A 16,616-nucleotide genomic window follows, 5' to 3' on the forward strand; every position below is an offset into this window, starting at 1 on the left:
TGATTTTTAAAAGTTAAATTGCTGTCTAATATGACACCCAGATCTTTTATAGTAGAACTAACGCTAACTTTGTATCCCTCTAATTGTAGATCGAGTTGTGAGATCTGCTGTGTACAGGATTTAGGCCCAATAAGTAATAATTCTGTTTTGTCTGAGTTTAAGAGAAGATAATTGTTGGTCATCCAGTCTTTAACATCTTTAATACACTCAGTTAGCTTGGGCAGATTAGACGTCTCGTCAGGTTTAGTTGAAATATATAATTGAGTATCATCTGCATAGCAGTGAAAGCTGATCCCATGTCTTCTAATAATGTCTCCCAGGGGTAGCATGTATATTGTAAACAGCAAAGGGCCTAAAACTGATCCTTGAGGCACCCCGTATTTTACTGGGCTGATTTGTGAAGGCTGTCCATTTATATTTACAAACTGGTAACGGTCAGATAAGTATGACTTAAACCATTGTAGGGCCTGTCCCTGGACACCTGTAGACTTTAAGCGATTAATAAGGATACCATGGTCAATGGTGTCAAATGCCGCACTAAGATCGAGTAGAACTAATAGCGAGATGCACCCTTGGTCAGCAGCTAAGAGTAAATCGTTGGTTATTTTCACTAATGCAGTTTCTGTACTGTGATGAGCTCTGAAACCTGACTGAAACACTTCAAAAACATTGTTGGTCTGCAGAAAGGAGCATAATTGAGCAGAAACAACTTTTTCTAGTATTTTAGATATAAATGGAAGGTTTGAAATAGGCCTATAATTAGCTAAGTTGCTGGGTTCCAGTTGTGGTTTCTTAATAATAGGTTTAATAACAGCTAACTTGTAGGGATTTGGAACATGGCCTAAAGATAAAGAAGAGTTGATAATGTTAAGAAGAGGTTCTCCTATAACAGGTAGCAATTCTTTCAGTAACTTTGTTGGAATTGGGTCCAATATACACGTAGCTGATTTAGAGCTATTATAATTTTGTCTAGCTCTTCCTGTTCTATGATTTTAAAGCACTGTAGGTTATTTAGATTCAGAGGCGTGTTTACTGGATCTGAAGTATAAGGCGGTGCAGAAAGTTTAATATCTCCTATTTTCTGTCTAAAGCCTTCTATTTTATCACTGAAAAATTCATGAAGTCATCACTACTAATTTGCGGTGGAACGTTTTGTTCCAAAGATGACCGATTATTTGTTAATTTAGCGATGGTGTTAAATAAGAATCTAGGATTGTTTTGATTATTTTCTATCAGTTTGCGGAGGTGCTCAGCCCTGGCAGATTTTAAAGCCCTCCTATAGCTGGACATACTGTCTTTGTATGCAATTCTAAAGACTTCTAAATTAGTTTTTTTCCATTTACGTTCCAGGGCACGGGTTGCTGTTTTGAGAGCGCGGGTATGACTATTATACCACGGTGTAGTTTTATTCTCTCTAGCCTTTTTTAGTTTGATGGGTGCCACAGTATTTAAAGTGCTAGTAAAGATGGCATCCATACTGCTGGTTACTACATCAAGGTCATTTGCGTTTGCGGGTGCATTCGAAGTAGAGAAAGATCAGGTAAGTTATTTATAAATTCATCTTTAGTGGATGGAACAATAGTTCTACTAGGACGATATATCGGAGCGGATCTGCTAATTTCAGGTAAACACAGCTTATATAGTAAGAGGTAGTGGTCTGTAATATCATCACTTTGTGGTATAATGTCTACATCAGTGACCTCAATTCCATAAGACAGAATTAGATCTAGTGTATGCTTTAGGCGATGAGTTGGACCAATAACATTTTGCTTTATTTCTAGTGAGACCAGCAGGTCCGTAAACGCGAGCCCTAATGTGTCGTTAGCGTCATCTATGTGGATGTTAAAGTCTCCTACAATTAGTATTTTATCAGTTTTAACTAGTAAGTCAGAGATAAAATCAGAAAACTCTTTTAGAAAATTGACATAGGGTCCTGGAGGTCTATATATGGTGATTAGAGCGAGAGATAACATAGGTTTTTGCATAGTGTTTGGAAGGACAACATTAAGCGCTAGTACTTCAAAGGAGCTAAACATAAGTCCGTTTCTCTGATTAACATTAAGAATATCACTAAAGATTGACGCGACTCCACCACCACGACCAGTTGACGAGCCTCATGTTTATATAAGAATCCTGGAGGAGTTGCCTCATTTAAACTAATATAGTCATTTTGTTTCAGCCAGGTTTCAGTGAGACAGAGTGCATTAAGATTGTTATCTGTTATTATTTCATTTATGATAAGTGCTTTAGGTGCTAGTGACCTGATGTTTAGGAGACCAAGCTTCATGAAATTTGTATTTTCACTTTTTAGTGTTTTTTCTGGTTTAATTCTTAATAGATTATTTCTGGAGCACACAGTACGTTTGTTTCTTGATCTAATAATACGAGGAACAGACACAGTCTCTATGTGGTTAGTTAGGTATGCATTACTGTTATTTATGTGGGACGAATAGGAGTCTGTGTGGCTAAATTGTGAATTTTGTGAATTTTTACTTACTAGTCACTTTTACTTACTTACTTACTTACTTATTTATTGCAATATAGCAATAAATAAGAATGTTGGTGTGGCTCCTTTCTGTTAAAAGAACTGTTTGACTGATTTAAAGAGAATCTATCTCTCTGATTATATGTGGTAGGAGTAGTTGTGTTGTTTTTGTTGTTGTTGTTGAAGTAGAGGTGGTGGTATTAGTAGTTGTTGTTGTTGTTTTTTTTGTTGTTGTTTTATAATTTGTAGTAGTTGTTGTTGTCACTGTCGTGGTGGTGGTGGTAGTAGTAGTAGTAGTAGTTGTGGATTACTAGGAGTTGTGTAGTTGTTGTTGTTGTTGTTGTTGTTGTTGTTGTTGTTGTGGTATTACTAGTTATGGTATTAGTAGTTGTAGCAATAGTAGTAGACGATTTGTAATCAGTACTAGTGGTGGTAGTAGTTGTTTTTGTTTTGTAATTGGTAATAGTAGTAGCTGTTGTTGTTGTTGTTGTTGAAGTAGAGGAGGTGGTGGTATTAGTAGTTGTAGTAGTGGTGATATTAGTAGTTGGAGTAGTAGTAGTTAGTAGTAGTAGCTGTTGTTGTTGAAGTAGAGGTGGCGGTACTAGTAGTTCTAGTAGTAGTGGTGATATTAGTAGTTATAGTAGTTGTTGTTGTTGTTGTTGTTGTTATTGTTGAAGTAGAGGTGGCGGTATTAGTAGTTCTAGTAGTAGTGGTGGTATTAGTAGTTGTAGTGGTAGTAGCTGTTGTTTTGTACGTAGTAGTAGTTGTTGTTGTTGTTGTTGAATTAGAGATTGTGGTATTAGAAGTTGTAGTAGTAGTGGAGGTATTAGTAGTTGTAGTAGTAGTAGTAGTAGTAGTAGTTGTTGTTGTTGTTGTTGTTGTTGTTGTTGTTGTTGTTTTGTAATTAGTAGTAGTAGTAATTGTTGTTGAAGTAGTGGTGGTGGTGGTATTAGTAGTAGTTGTAGAAGAAGTAGAAGTAGTAGTAGTAGTAGTTGTTGTTGTTGTTGTTGTTGTTGTTGTTGTTGAATTAGAGATTGTGGTATTAGAAGTTGTAGTAGTAGTGGAGGTATTAGTAGTTGTAGTGGTAGTTGTTGTTGTTGTTGTTGTTTTGTAATTAGTAGTAGTAGTAATTGTTGTTGAAGTAGTGGTGGTGGTGGTATTAGTAGTAGTTGTAGAAGTAGTAGTAGTAGTTGTTGTTGTTGTTGTTGTTGTTGTTGTTTTGTAATTAGTAGTAGTAGTAATTGTTGTTGAAGTGGTGGTGGTGGTATTAGTAGTAGTTGTAGAAGAAGTAGAAGTAGTAGTAGTTGTTGTTGTTGTTGTTGTTGTTGTTTTGTAATTAGTAGTAGTAGTAATTGTTGTTGAAGTGGTGGTGGTGGTATTAGTAGTAGTTGTAGAAGAAGTAGTAGTAGTTGTTGTTGTAGTTGTTTTGTAATTAGTAGTAGTAGTTGTTGTTGTTGAAGTAGAGGTGGTGGTATTAATAGTTGTAGTAGTACTTGTAGTTTTTTTTGTAAATAGTAATAGTGGTGGTAGTAATTGTTGTTTTGCAATTAGTTGTAGTAGTATTAGTGGTAGTAGTAGTTGTTGTTTTGTAATTAGTAGTAGTTTTAGTAGGAGTGGTTGTAGTAGTAGTAGTAGTAGAAGTAGTAATAGTTGTAGTAGTAGTAGTAGTTGTTGTAGTAGATTAGTAGTTGTTGTTGTAGTTTTACTGTCGATGATGTTCTAAACAAATATTTAACTATTTTTCCTTTACGCTTTTTGTGTATGCTGACCGCTAAAAAATCCTAAATATTTGTCATGCTAGTATGATCATTTGAAAGCTGAACTCTGATTATGACAGAGAGATTTCACATTGACTGATTGTGTCATTGCTTCTATAGACCACGGGTGAACACCAGTCGATTGAGTGGAAACTTTCAATTACTATTTACAACCTATTTATTATATAACTGTGCTGTGATGTTGATCTGTCAATCGCACAACAGGCACATACACAGATCCACTACTGAAGGGTTATTTCAACACTATTCACCTCATAACTCCAGCCTAGGGTCTGAAATAAATCCTTCTGTGAGATGATTCTATAATATAATCACAGCTTTTGCTAAATTTCAATCTCGATTTCATTTTAATTAATTGTGCAGCCCTAAAATACTGTATATAAACTGCCATGAGTACCATTTTCTAGCAAAGAAAATTTGCAAAATGATCAGAAATTTGCTTTACATTCCTTTAAGGATCTTGGGGGAAAAGCAAATACGCCCCCAAAATACAGTCAGAGTGGACATGTGATGCTGCAGAGTAATGGCTTCAGGGGGAAAAGCACATTGTAAAATATGTATCATGTAATGTAAAAACAGCATAAACAGGAACCGGTAAGTGTGGTTGAAGCATTGCTAGTAGACACTGCATCTGAACACCATTGAAAAACTGTTGGTGTCATTTGCAAATGCTCAGTCAATTGATCAGTTTTTATCTCTTAAGAACTGCAGTAGTCTATTAATGCCTCAAGCCTCCTTTATAGGAGGTTTGAAGAAATGTTTGTGAATTAGAAATGAACGCTGGCACACAGTAGATTTATGACCAAAGCCTGACAGTTTTTAAGTTACAAATTGCTCATCATCCTCATTACTCCAGTCAGTCAATCAATAATGTCGAGAATGAGTGAATGAACAAATCAATGAATGAATGGACAAAAATATAAATGAAAGTATGAATAAACAAACCAATGAATGAATGAATGAATAAACAAAAAAATGTATGAATGAACAAATAAATAAAAAAATCTATGAATGAATGAACAGACGAATGAATGAATGAATGAATGATTGAACCGATGAATGAACGAACAAACAAATGAATGATTGAATGAATGAATGAATGAATGAACAAATGAATGAACAAATGAATGAATCAATTAATTAATGAATCAATGAACAAATTTATGAATTAATTAATAAATTAACAAACCAATAAACAAATGAAAGAATGAACAATTAAATGAATAGATTAACAAATGAATGAATGAATCAAATGAATGAATCAATCAATAAGTCAAGAACAAATGATAGAATGAATGAATGAATGAATGAATGAATGAATGAATGAATGAATGAATGAATGAATGAATGAACGAACAAACAAATTAATGAGCATATGAACAAATCAATGTGCAAATGAATTAATCAATAAATGAACAAATGAATGAATCAACAAATGAACGACTGAACAAACAAACAAATGAACGAGGGAACAAATTGATAAACGAATCAATGAATGTACAAATGAAAGAATAAATAAATTAATGAATTAGACAACTACAATAAATTAATATATAATATATTAAATTATATCTGTATAAATTAATTAAAAAATAAATGAAAGAATGAATTAATCAATGAATGAACAAATCAATGAATGTACAAATAAACAAATCAATGAATGAACGAATGAATGAACAAATCAATGAATGAGTGAATCAATGAATGTATGTATGTATGTATGAATTAACCAATGAATGAACGAATGAACAATTAAATGTATGAATGAACAAATAAATCAATGAATGAACAAATTAATAAACGAATGAACGAAGGAATGAATGAATGAAAGATCGAATGAATGAATAATTGAATGAATGAATAAATGAATGAATGAATGAATGAATGAATCAATGGATAAGTCAATGAACGAATCAATGAATGAACAAATTAATGAATCAACGAATGAACAAACAAACAAATGAATGAACAAACAAATTGAAGAACAAATCAATGAATGTACAAATGAACGAATCTATGAATGAAAGAATGAAAAAATCAAGGAATAAAAGAATGAATGAAGAAATGAATGAACGAATCAATGAATGTACAGATGAACAAATCAACGAATGAATGAACAAATGAATGAATGAATGAATGAAGAAATCAATGAATGAAGAAATGAAGGAATCATTTAATGAGTGAACGAGTCAATGATCAAATGAAGGAATGAATGAATTAACAAATCAATGAATGGATTAATGAACGAATGAATAATGAACAATGAATAAATGAGTGAACAAATCAATAAATCAATGAATGAATGAATCAATCAATGAATGGGGATTGGATGGCTAAATGCAGGTTTTGCTAATATTGTGAACTATCTCTGTCTTTGCCAGGTGAGCACCTCCGCGTGTGTGCTCAGGGCTACACCTGCTGCACGTCTGGGATGGAGGAGAATCTCCTGAACCTCAGCAGACGAGAGTTTGAGTCGCAGGTGAAGGAATCTGGACGCTCATTACAGGCCAAGCTCAACGGACAGTTCAAGAGCTTCGACGGTCAGTAACTCTCTGCCATATGTCACATGCAGTGTCGTGTCATGCAAGATGGTCACTTTTACTACAGGTTTGCCGTCAGGTTGTGGAAGTAAAAAAAAATTGTGTTTTTTGACACACTTTGCTTGCCATGACTCTGATTGGTAGAATTTTCAAATGTGTCGCATCATGGGTGTTATAGTACATATTCTCCTATTATTTTTTAGGACGTCATCTTCTTTTGCACTTTCACATTTGAAGCCTTGAGATGGAAGAACCATCTAAGTCCATATTTTCAAATTTTGAGTAATACATTTTTGTTTTCGTTTGGATTGTGAACATTATATTATATATTTTTATTTTACTTGAAGATAGACAACAAAAGCTTTTCAATTCTAAGAAGAGAACATTCTTCAGTGTCCGTATTAAAATCAAAAGTTACTGTTATTTATATTTCTCAAATGTGGAGAAACGGTATATGTCCATAGTGTGGAATAACAATAAAACTGCAATTGATCATATCACTTTAAACCACTAAAGATCTGATTCCTTTATCTTAGATTTAATACAGTAACAGAAACTTCAGGTTAATATTAAATGTTTCTTTTAAGTGTATTATTATTATTAATATGACTATGATGATTATTATTATTATTATTATTATTATTATTATTATTTAAAAACAGAAAATACAGTATGAACAGTGTACAATACATAGACCTCTTACAGTACAGGCAATAACAATCAGTTATTTACAATAAACAAATAAATGCAGCAATAAATACATAAAATGCAGACAGACATCATAGCTAAATATTGTCGTTTATTTATAAAAGTTTATTTAGTATATTCTACTTCAAACTGTTCTCGCTGTCCACCATCTCACCATATAAATAAATATATAAACAAATAAAATCTGCTTGCCATAGTTTACACAAAACTGGCAGGAAATATGCATCGATACAGCTTTATTATATATGATATGGGGTTTATTTTGATAGATTAACTGTTATTGTGCTGTTTAGCGCTCCTTGGCACATTTAGAGAGAGAGAGAGATTACATCACATATACGGTTCTTCCACGCACCTCTTTTGGTGGATTTTTCCCTGGTTTTTGTCCTCCTTTTCGATTCAGATATGATTTCCCAGTATCCCTTAAAGCCTTCCTTATAGGCCGATCACACTGAACGCGTTTTTTGCATTGAGAGGTGCCTTTTTTGAATGATTTACTAACATTTTGCGGAGTGCTGATGTGCCCTGCATGCCTTGTGTGTTAACCCCCTGCTGCTGAGTTTTTGTCACTGAGCGCTTTGCACTCGCAGTTGAAATAAAATCCACTCTGAGCAGAAAAATCGCATTTCGTCAGTCACGTCTTTTCATTCTCCAATCAAATAAAAGCAGAGGTTGAGGTGTCTGCAGTGTTTGTGTTGTTAAGACAACTACAGAGACTTTTTAAGATGGAGGAGACACTAGTGGTTGCTGTTTTGAGTTATCCGGAGCTGTATGAATCACAAATCTTGAATATCACAATATTATTATATATTAAAATTATACCAATATCAATAGCAACACCCTCACACAATAGCCAGCTGATTCAGTCATTGCCTATCAATATAAAAAGCGCACCAGCCTTCTTTTTTTCTTGTCAACAAAAAAAGGAAGAGTAAACCATACAAAACCATACAAAAAGGTGCCTCTCAATGCAAAAAGCGTGTTCGGTGTGATCGGCCCCTAACTCTGTGCTTCCAATTGTTCATGTCAGCTCTCCTTTTGTTGTTGAGGATATGCCTTTTAATGTCCGGAGTGGACATGACAGCAACCAGCATCTCTATTCTTCTTAGGGCCTACTCACACTATGCTATCCGAACCCAGGCCCGTTTCCTGGATCGTTTGAGAAGTGTGAGTGCTCTGAATTGGGCTCAGGCACGGTTCACTTGGCCGGCCCTGGCCCGGTTGGAAGAGGTGTGCCAGAGCCCGGTTGGAAGAGGTGTGCCAGAGCCCGGTTCACTTGTGTGTGAGTGCAAAACGCGCCAAAGCCCGAAACTGATAGCAAGACGTGACTTTTAAGAGACTGTTTCATATGCGTTTATTAATCATTCTTACTGTTCAATGAACGTAAATGGTGTAGTTCATTCAAGACGCAAACCTCTCACTGCACTAAAGCTCGCACCTTCAGCAAACTTCCTAATACCTGCAGCACGAGGACTTTATGACTATTTATGAACGTCAAAAGTGGCTGATCTGTTCGGCGAAATATTTGACTGCGTGTCGCTGCATATCAAATGACTTAAACGACGATATAACTAAAGAAATCTCCACTGTGCTGAGCGAGAGCGCTTCTGACCAGCGCATCATCGATGACGTAAGCGTGCCCAGGCCCGAATGTAATGAGAGTGCGGGCCGTCGGGGGAGACAGGAGGGGGGACAAGTGTGCTTTGGCCCGGTTGAAGGCAACTGTACAATGTGTGAGTATGCCCTTAGTGGACATAGGCGTTTTTTCCGCGTGACGCTTATTTAATGTTTAAACGAAGACGCTTTGTTGTGTGAAAATATCCCCAAACTGTTTCTGTATGCAAAGTTCACACATACAATTAATGTCACATGGTTATCTAAATTTTTTAATATATTTTTTTTACTTATACAGTTGTTCGTCGCAAGCACTTATTTATTTTTGTTTATATTTTTGCCTAAATTCTCATTGGTATAAAGTAAAAAAAAAAAAAAAAATCTGCATTCTCATTATTGTTATAAAATAATAAAGTTATCCATGTGCAGTGATTAGTATTTACATTTAAGAGCTAATTCTGTATTTTAGCTCATTGTTAATCTGATTGGTGGAATTTTCTGTAGAGCATCATGGGTAATGTAGTTTTTCCACGAGTTAATTCACTAATAATAAAGATTGTTTTAAAAATGAGTTGAATCAATGCAGACAAATGTCTTTAACAAAAGCATATACAATCGATCGGCAACCTAAGAGCGAACAACAGATCTGTTTATAAATGTTTATCAGCTTTTCTTGAACAAAATATTTGTATGAGGTAAATAATTGTCATAAAAAAAGCTTACTTTTTAATTCCAAAGCACAGACTGTTGTACTCGTATAAATGTCAAGTGGTTGAGAAGAACTGATCTAGAGTACTGAGAATGACGGTAGTAGTTTGTCTGTACAGACCAGTGCTTGATTTCTTAGAGCTCCACTGATAAAAGCTTGCAGCATTAGACAGATGGTCTCTCAGTGTGTTTGTGAGGATTTCTCACTTGCTTACACAAACACACACACACACACACACACACGCTCCTGCTTAATACTGTGAGTGTGGATGTTATTCATGCCTTCTTACCTGAGTGATTGTGTTTGGAAAGACAGAGATCGAACGATATGACCAAACATGTTCACAGCATGCTAGTCTTGCAATAGTGTGTATATTGTTGTGTATATATATATTGCGTATATAATTCTGTCTCTTGATCTTTCTCTGGCTTCATAATGCTATCTTTCTGTCTCGCTGTGTAGGCGTTTTAATCAGCGTTTTTGCCTTTTGTGTATAATGGTGCGTGTGTGGGTGTGTGATTTGTTTTGATTAGTTCTGTCTGTAAAGGACAAACAACTTCTCAGTGACATCAAAGCATGCTACACACAGTGGAATGCATTATGTGTGTTGCTGTTGCAGGTGTCGCAATTTAAAAGAACAAGCAAATAGTGAATTGTAAAAACACTTTATTTCTACATCTTATTTTTAGTATATCTCTGTTGTTGCTGTGCTCAACATATGAGTACACCCCTCACTAATCTCTCATTTAAATTAATATTTTCTTCAGGAAGTTTTACTATATTATATTTGAAGAGTTCTGATGCAAAACTCTATAAATCCATCAGAGCTCTTTTCTTGTAAACAAGCATTTTCTATCAGGCTCCTATAATTAGGTCCAGAAGTTCCATTTTATATGTAATGAAAAGGTTATTAGCTAGTAAATAAAATACTTTTTTTTCAAAAATGTCACTTTAGACAATTCTTTGTTTTTTAACAAGTTAGACTTTCTTTTGCGTCAAAACCAGCTAAATCCACTTGTGCTTTTTATGCAAAAACCTCTAAATCCACCTAATGGGACAAGACAGTGTCTTTAGTTGAAAATCACTAAAGATGCTATTATAAATTATTTTACCAAACATAAAACACATTACACAAACCACCTAAAATTAAAAATCTCTCAAGTAAGTTGTGGTTCATTCCGCTTTGATAAGTGAAGTTTTCAAACTAATTTCGAGAGGAGCACGTGATATGATTGACTGCAGCTGGCCACTCATCTACATTCACTAGTTAGCCAATCAGATTAACCCCAACTCACTATAAGTAGCCTAGCTAGAACTACTCTCTTATCTTCGTTTTCCGAAGAAACCCCCCATCCACCCCTTCTCCTCCTTTTTTCTTTTACCTCGGGGAGCTCTCGAGAACCACCTGATCTCGTACTCCCCTCATATGCTCTATGGACCAGGCGGGAGCCCTGGGCTCACCTATCTCCGAGCTCAGGGTTCTCTCCCGGGACAGCATGCCAAACTTGCTAACAGTTGTCAAACAATATCTAAGTGTGAACTCTTGAAACCAGGGAAAAAGCAGAAGAAAAATGAATGAAATCTGTCAAGTCAATGCATTAATCAATAACATCAAAACTGACATGAATTAAATCTTAACAATCTGTTGTCATTTCTGATATTTGGGATTTAGATTTAATGTAAGTAGAACAATGTAAACATTGCATCACCAGGTCATCCACGTTTCCTCCGGAGTTTCATGTAATTTCGGGTGCTTCATTCACTGTTTCATTAATTTTTCAACTTTAACTGTAGTTCGCCGCTTTCACTTTCATTTAGCAACATATTGTTAATGCCCCATGACAAACTGCGGTAATTGATGATTATTCGAAGTAAGGACTGGTTGAAGAGTGTTGTTTTAATGAAATTTGATAGCCTACCGCAGGCCGAATGGAAAAACAAAGCCACAAAACCACGCGGTTCTCTGTGGTCCTGAGGTAATCAAAAATCTCTGTTTACGTGAGAGACTCTTAGTCAGAGTATTGTCTTAATCATATTAAAATCGTAGTATTCCATGTAAATATAATCCATGAAAGTGCCAGGTGATGTTGCAAGCTGTCAGACATTCTTCTGCGATTAAGTTGATTCCCTGTGTCTTCAAATGTTTCTATAAGTTTGACGTGTTTCCCCCCTTACACACAACTTTTGTAAAGCATCAGCTTCACGTTGATGTGTCAGAATCCTTGCTTGTAAAATATAGCCATACTTTAGATCACTTAGTTTACGCAAATTTGATGAACGCAATCATGCCTGTTGATGAATCTGAAGCAAGTTGCTCACTCGGGGATGGTGTGACATGGTGATGGTGTGACCAGTATGTGCTTTTGAAGTACCCCTTGATGCTTCTTACATCCCTGTCACAGCACCAGTGGCACCGAAATTAGGCACCAAAATTCATATGCATACCGGTCCCATAGGTTTCAGTACTAAAGCCAAATCTGGAGCTAATCCCAAAAAAAGCGTAAAATAACGGTCCAAAATGAGTACACTGAAATTGATGTTAGTGAATAATATGAAATAAAAAAATTTTAAGACAACAAAATATCTAAAATCGTGTTGACATTTTGTAGTTTGTAATTTTTGTTTCCAATATTTTACATGAATTGAATTGTATTATTTTTCTATGTTTAAAGATGTTCGGTGGCTAAAATATTATTTCAATGAAAATATCCATTTAATAAATCTGTTTTGTTCAAATACACCAACATATGTTGCATATTCACTGAGAAATGGATAAAAAATATTCATTTTCAAAATGTAGTGTACTCATTTATGTCTAGCGATGTACAATTGTATTTTGCATGAATAATTTGAAGTCTGTTTTTAAGGCCATTACAATTATTTTCATTGTCATTGTAATAAGTAATAAAAATCCATTTTTGTTATTGTTATACAGTAATAAAATAAGCATATATGATCTTTTGTGTATAGATATTAATATATACAGTAGTAAATAAATACAATTTAAATAAAGCCCTGATATAAAACTTAAACTGACCTTTTTTCATATTAATAAGCAAAGAATTCCAGTAACACAGAATTTTTTGGTTATATTACACTTATTAGATCACACAATTCGATAAATATGAAATAAATGAAAATTATTACAATACAAATATATAAAAAATAAATACAGTACTTCAAAAATATGCTATTTTTGTTGTAGCGGCTACATTGAGTAACAGCTGAAAGGCTAAACTTGAGATTTGATTTGTGATGCAAACATCAAATAAAAATTGAAATAATGCAAGAAGTTGTTCCAGTGTCTTCTCTTGTTTATTTTCACTATAAACAAAACATACCTTGATATTTCGACAGAGTAGATTTGATTTGATTTTGGGTTTGATCAACAAAGAATAACCGCCTCCCCGCTCACCCCTCTTTCTATCCCTGTGAATGAACAGGTGCCCAATATAAACACACCACGTAACCCTTGTGACCCTCCACCACATACAAACCATTTCATGTCTACTACATTTGTATTTGTTTGTTTTATGTAATGTATATTTATAGTTAAATATAATGTAATATAATATAATATAATATAATATAATATAATATAATATAATATAATATAATATAATATAATGTAATATAATATAATATAATATAATATAATATAATATAATATAATGTAATATAATATAATATAATATAATATAATATAATATAATATAATATAATATAATATAATATCCTATAATATATTATAATATAAAATAATATAATTAATATTATGTTATATATTATATTATAATATATTATATTATATTATATTATATTATATTATATTATATTATATTATATTATATTATATTACATTATATTATATTATATTACATTATATTATATTATATTATATTATATTATATTATATTACATTATATTATATTATATTACATTACATTACATTACATTACATTACATTACATTACATTATATTACATTACAATACATTATATTATATTATCTAAAGCATAAAGACATTGGAGTAACAAACTGATGCAATATATACTGTAGAAACACAAACACACTCTCTCTCTCTCTCTCTCTCTCTCTCTCTCTCTCTGCGTGTGCGCGCATGTGCGGATGTACGGGGTAGCTGGGAGGGCTGCGTGAGTGTTGGAGCGACTGGCGGCTTGTTTGAGTGAGTTTTCATTCATTTTCTCTTCTCTTTTTCTACAAGTGAGATTTAGTTTATAACATTTAATTATCTAGAGGTCGAGAACATGCCGGCAGATTCAGATGGGTTTGCTTCTTTAACAGCCCGACATGGTTGTAAATGTTTACCGGATGAATCAATCACCATTGAGGACTGTTTGACAGCTATAAGCGCAGAAATAGGCGCCAGGAATATATTATCGGCATCCAGAATGAACAAGGCAGTTGTTGTGTTTTTGAAGGAAGAGTCAATGGTTCATCACTTAGTTGAGGCCGGACTGTCTGTTGGCGATACTTTTTTACCCGTGTTACCACTGTCGAGCCCTTCAAAAAAAGTAACTCTCTCTAATGTGCCTCCATTCATCTCAAATGAATCACTCGAGCGGTTACTTAGCCGCTATGGCAAAATTGTGATGCCAATTAAAATGATCCCACTTGGGGTAAAAAACCCAGAATTAAAACACATTATGTCTTTTAGACGCCAAACTGCTATCATTTTAAATGCTGAATTCCAACACTTGGACGTCTCTGCAAAATTGACTCTGGCCGGTAAGGATTACACAATTTTTATCAGTACAGAGTCAATGAAATGCTTCTCTTGTGGGGTTTACGGTCATACAAAATTGAGATGTACAAATAATAAGATGACAAACCAAAATATAAATGTGAATGAGACTGAGCCGACCGCAATCGCGGAGCAAGTTGGCACGGAAAATGAAAATCAGAATGACAATAACGACACTGACCAACGGGCTGATTCAGATTCATTGTTAAAAGACGATGAAAATCTGAAAGTGGATGCAGCGAATGAGACTGCAGGAGAGTGTTCGGTGAACACTGATGTATGCGCTGAAGTGCGCAGCGCGGCGAGCGGTGGAACCGCTGCTGCTGGAAACAGTGATGAACCGGAGCACCCCGCAGAGCTGAACGGGCTCGGGGGAGACGGGAAGCCTCGCGACTCGCGAGAGACTGATGGCCTGGTACTGGCTGAAGCTGATCAACTGTCTGAGAGTGGTGAGGCTCAGTCCATTGACATTAATTATGATAGTGAAGAATCATATGTGATGGATCTTGTTAATGACAATATAAAAGAAAGTCGTGTTGAAAAAAGACGCAATTCGCAAATAAAACCATCTTATTACACGGTACAAGAACTTAACAGTTTTCTTGATGAAACCTTTAATCAACGAAGGCCAAAAATAGAGAAGTATTTCCCAGATTTACAACTGTTTGTGGAATCCTGTGCTGTAGCAATGAGAAAAGCATCATTGGATGAGCTCGATAAACTTAAAAGATTCCGATTAAGGAAACATGTCACTACTGTTAAAAAAATGATTGATAATTTGGATTGAGAAAAAACAAACAGGACTAATGTATAAGATTATATATTTTATTATTTGCATTCTTTTTGCCATGGCAACCTTAAACATTGCGACTTTTAATGTTAACGGTTGTCGGAGCACCAAAAAGAGAGTTGCTTTATTTGATTATCTGCGGCTCAAAAAGGCTGATGTTATTTTCTTGCAAGAAACGCATACAGACCATCAAAATCAGGCACAGTGGCATAGTGGGTGGAAGGGAAATGTTTTACTAAGCCATGGCACAAACCTTAGTGCTGGTGTAGCATTTCTTTTTTCCCCACATGTCAGTATGCAGTCAAATGCAATAGAAATAATACCTGGTCGTATATTGAGGGCTGATATTGTTATAGGAGATGCCTATTTCTCTTTTATTAATGTTTATGCACCAACTGTTGGTCATGACCGTGTTTCTTTCTTTAAAATACTTTCTGATGCCATATTACAGTGTCCTCGGGGGAATATGATTATAATTGGAGGGGATTTTAATTGCACTATTGATTCACATCTGGACAGGAATCACAATGAACCTCATAATTCTTCTGCTGAGTGTTTAAAAAAAATAATTAATGAACATAAGTTAGTTGATGTGTGGAGGGAAGCTTTTCCTGGAGTGAGACAGTACACATGGTTAAAAAATAATTCAAATAATTTGTCAGGGGCAAGGCTTGATCGGTTTTATGTTGAAAAGGGCACTAGAGGTAGGTTTTTTAATTGCTCGATTGCACCATCTTTCCTGTCTGATCATCACTATGTATCAGTTGTTGTATCAGTCTCTCTTTCTAAGCCTTTTAAATCACATTGGCGTTTTAATAATAGATTATTGCAGGACTGCACTTTTATTCACTCTTTCAATCTTTTCTGGAAAGCTTGGAGAGAGGAGAGAAGTCATTTTCAGTCACTGAATCAATGGTGGGATGTTGGAAAAACACAAATGAAGTCTTTTTGTCAGCAGTACACTGCCCATAATGCTGGAATGCTCAAAACAAGAATGAGGTCCCTCGAACAAGCTATACTTGGGCAAAGCAGTGACTGTACCAACAACTCAACTTTTACTGACTCTGTTGCAAATGATAAACTTCTTTTAAAAAATCTATTGGAAGAAAAAGGAAAGGATGCCTTTCTGAGGACCAGGTTTGCACAACTGAATGATATGGATGCTCCCACATCTTTCTTTTTTGGACTTGAAAAGAAACCAAGGGAACAGAAAAGTCTTCATCAGCT

At 34.7% G+C, this 16,616-nt stretch overlaps 1 protein-coding gene across 1 annotated transcript in view; it reads left to right on the top strand.

Annotated features, from left to right (window-relative positions):
* The window catches only part of gpc1b (glypican 1b), a 172,770-nt gene that overhangs the window by 86,825 nt on the left and 69,329 nt on the right, over window positions 1-16,616 (top strand). Inside the window, exon 2 of the mRNA XM_056480945.1 lies at window positions 6,645-6,803. Coding sequence (XP_056336920.1) covers window positions 6,645-6,803 — 159 coding nt within the window. The remainder of the gene's footprint in view (window positions 1-6,644; window positions 6,804-16,616) is intronic.

Source organism: Danio aesculapii, chromosome 2, assembly GCF_903798145.1.
Source record: "Danio aesculapii chromosome 2, fDanAes4.1, whole genome shotgun sequence".
Taxonomy (NCBI): domain Eukaryota; kingdom Metazoa; phylum Chordata; class Actinopteri; order Cypriniformes; family Danionidae; genus Danio; species Danio aesculapii.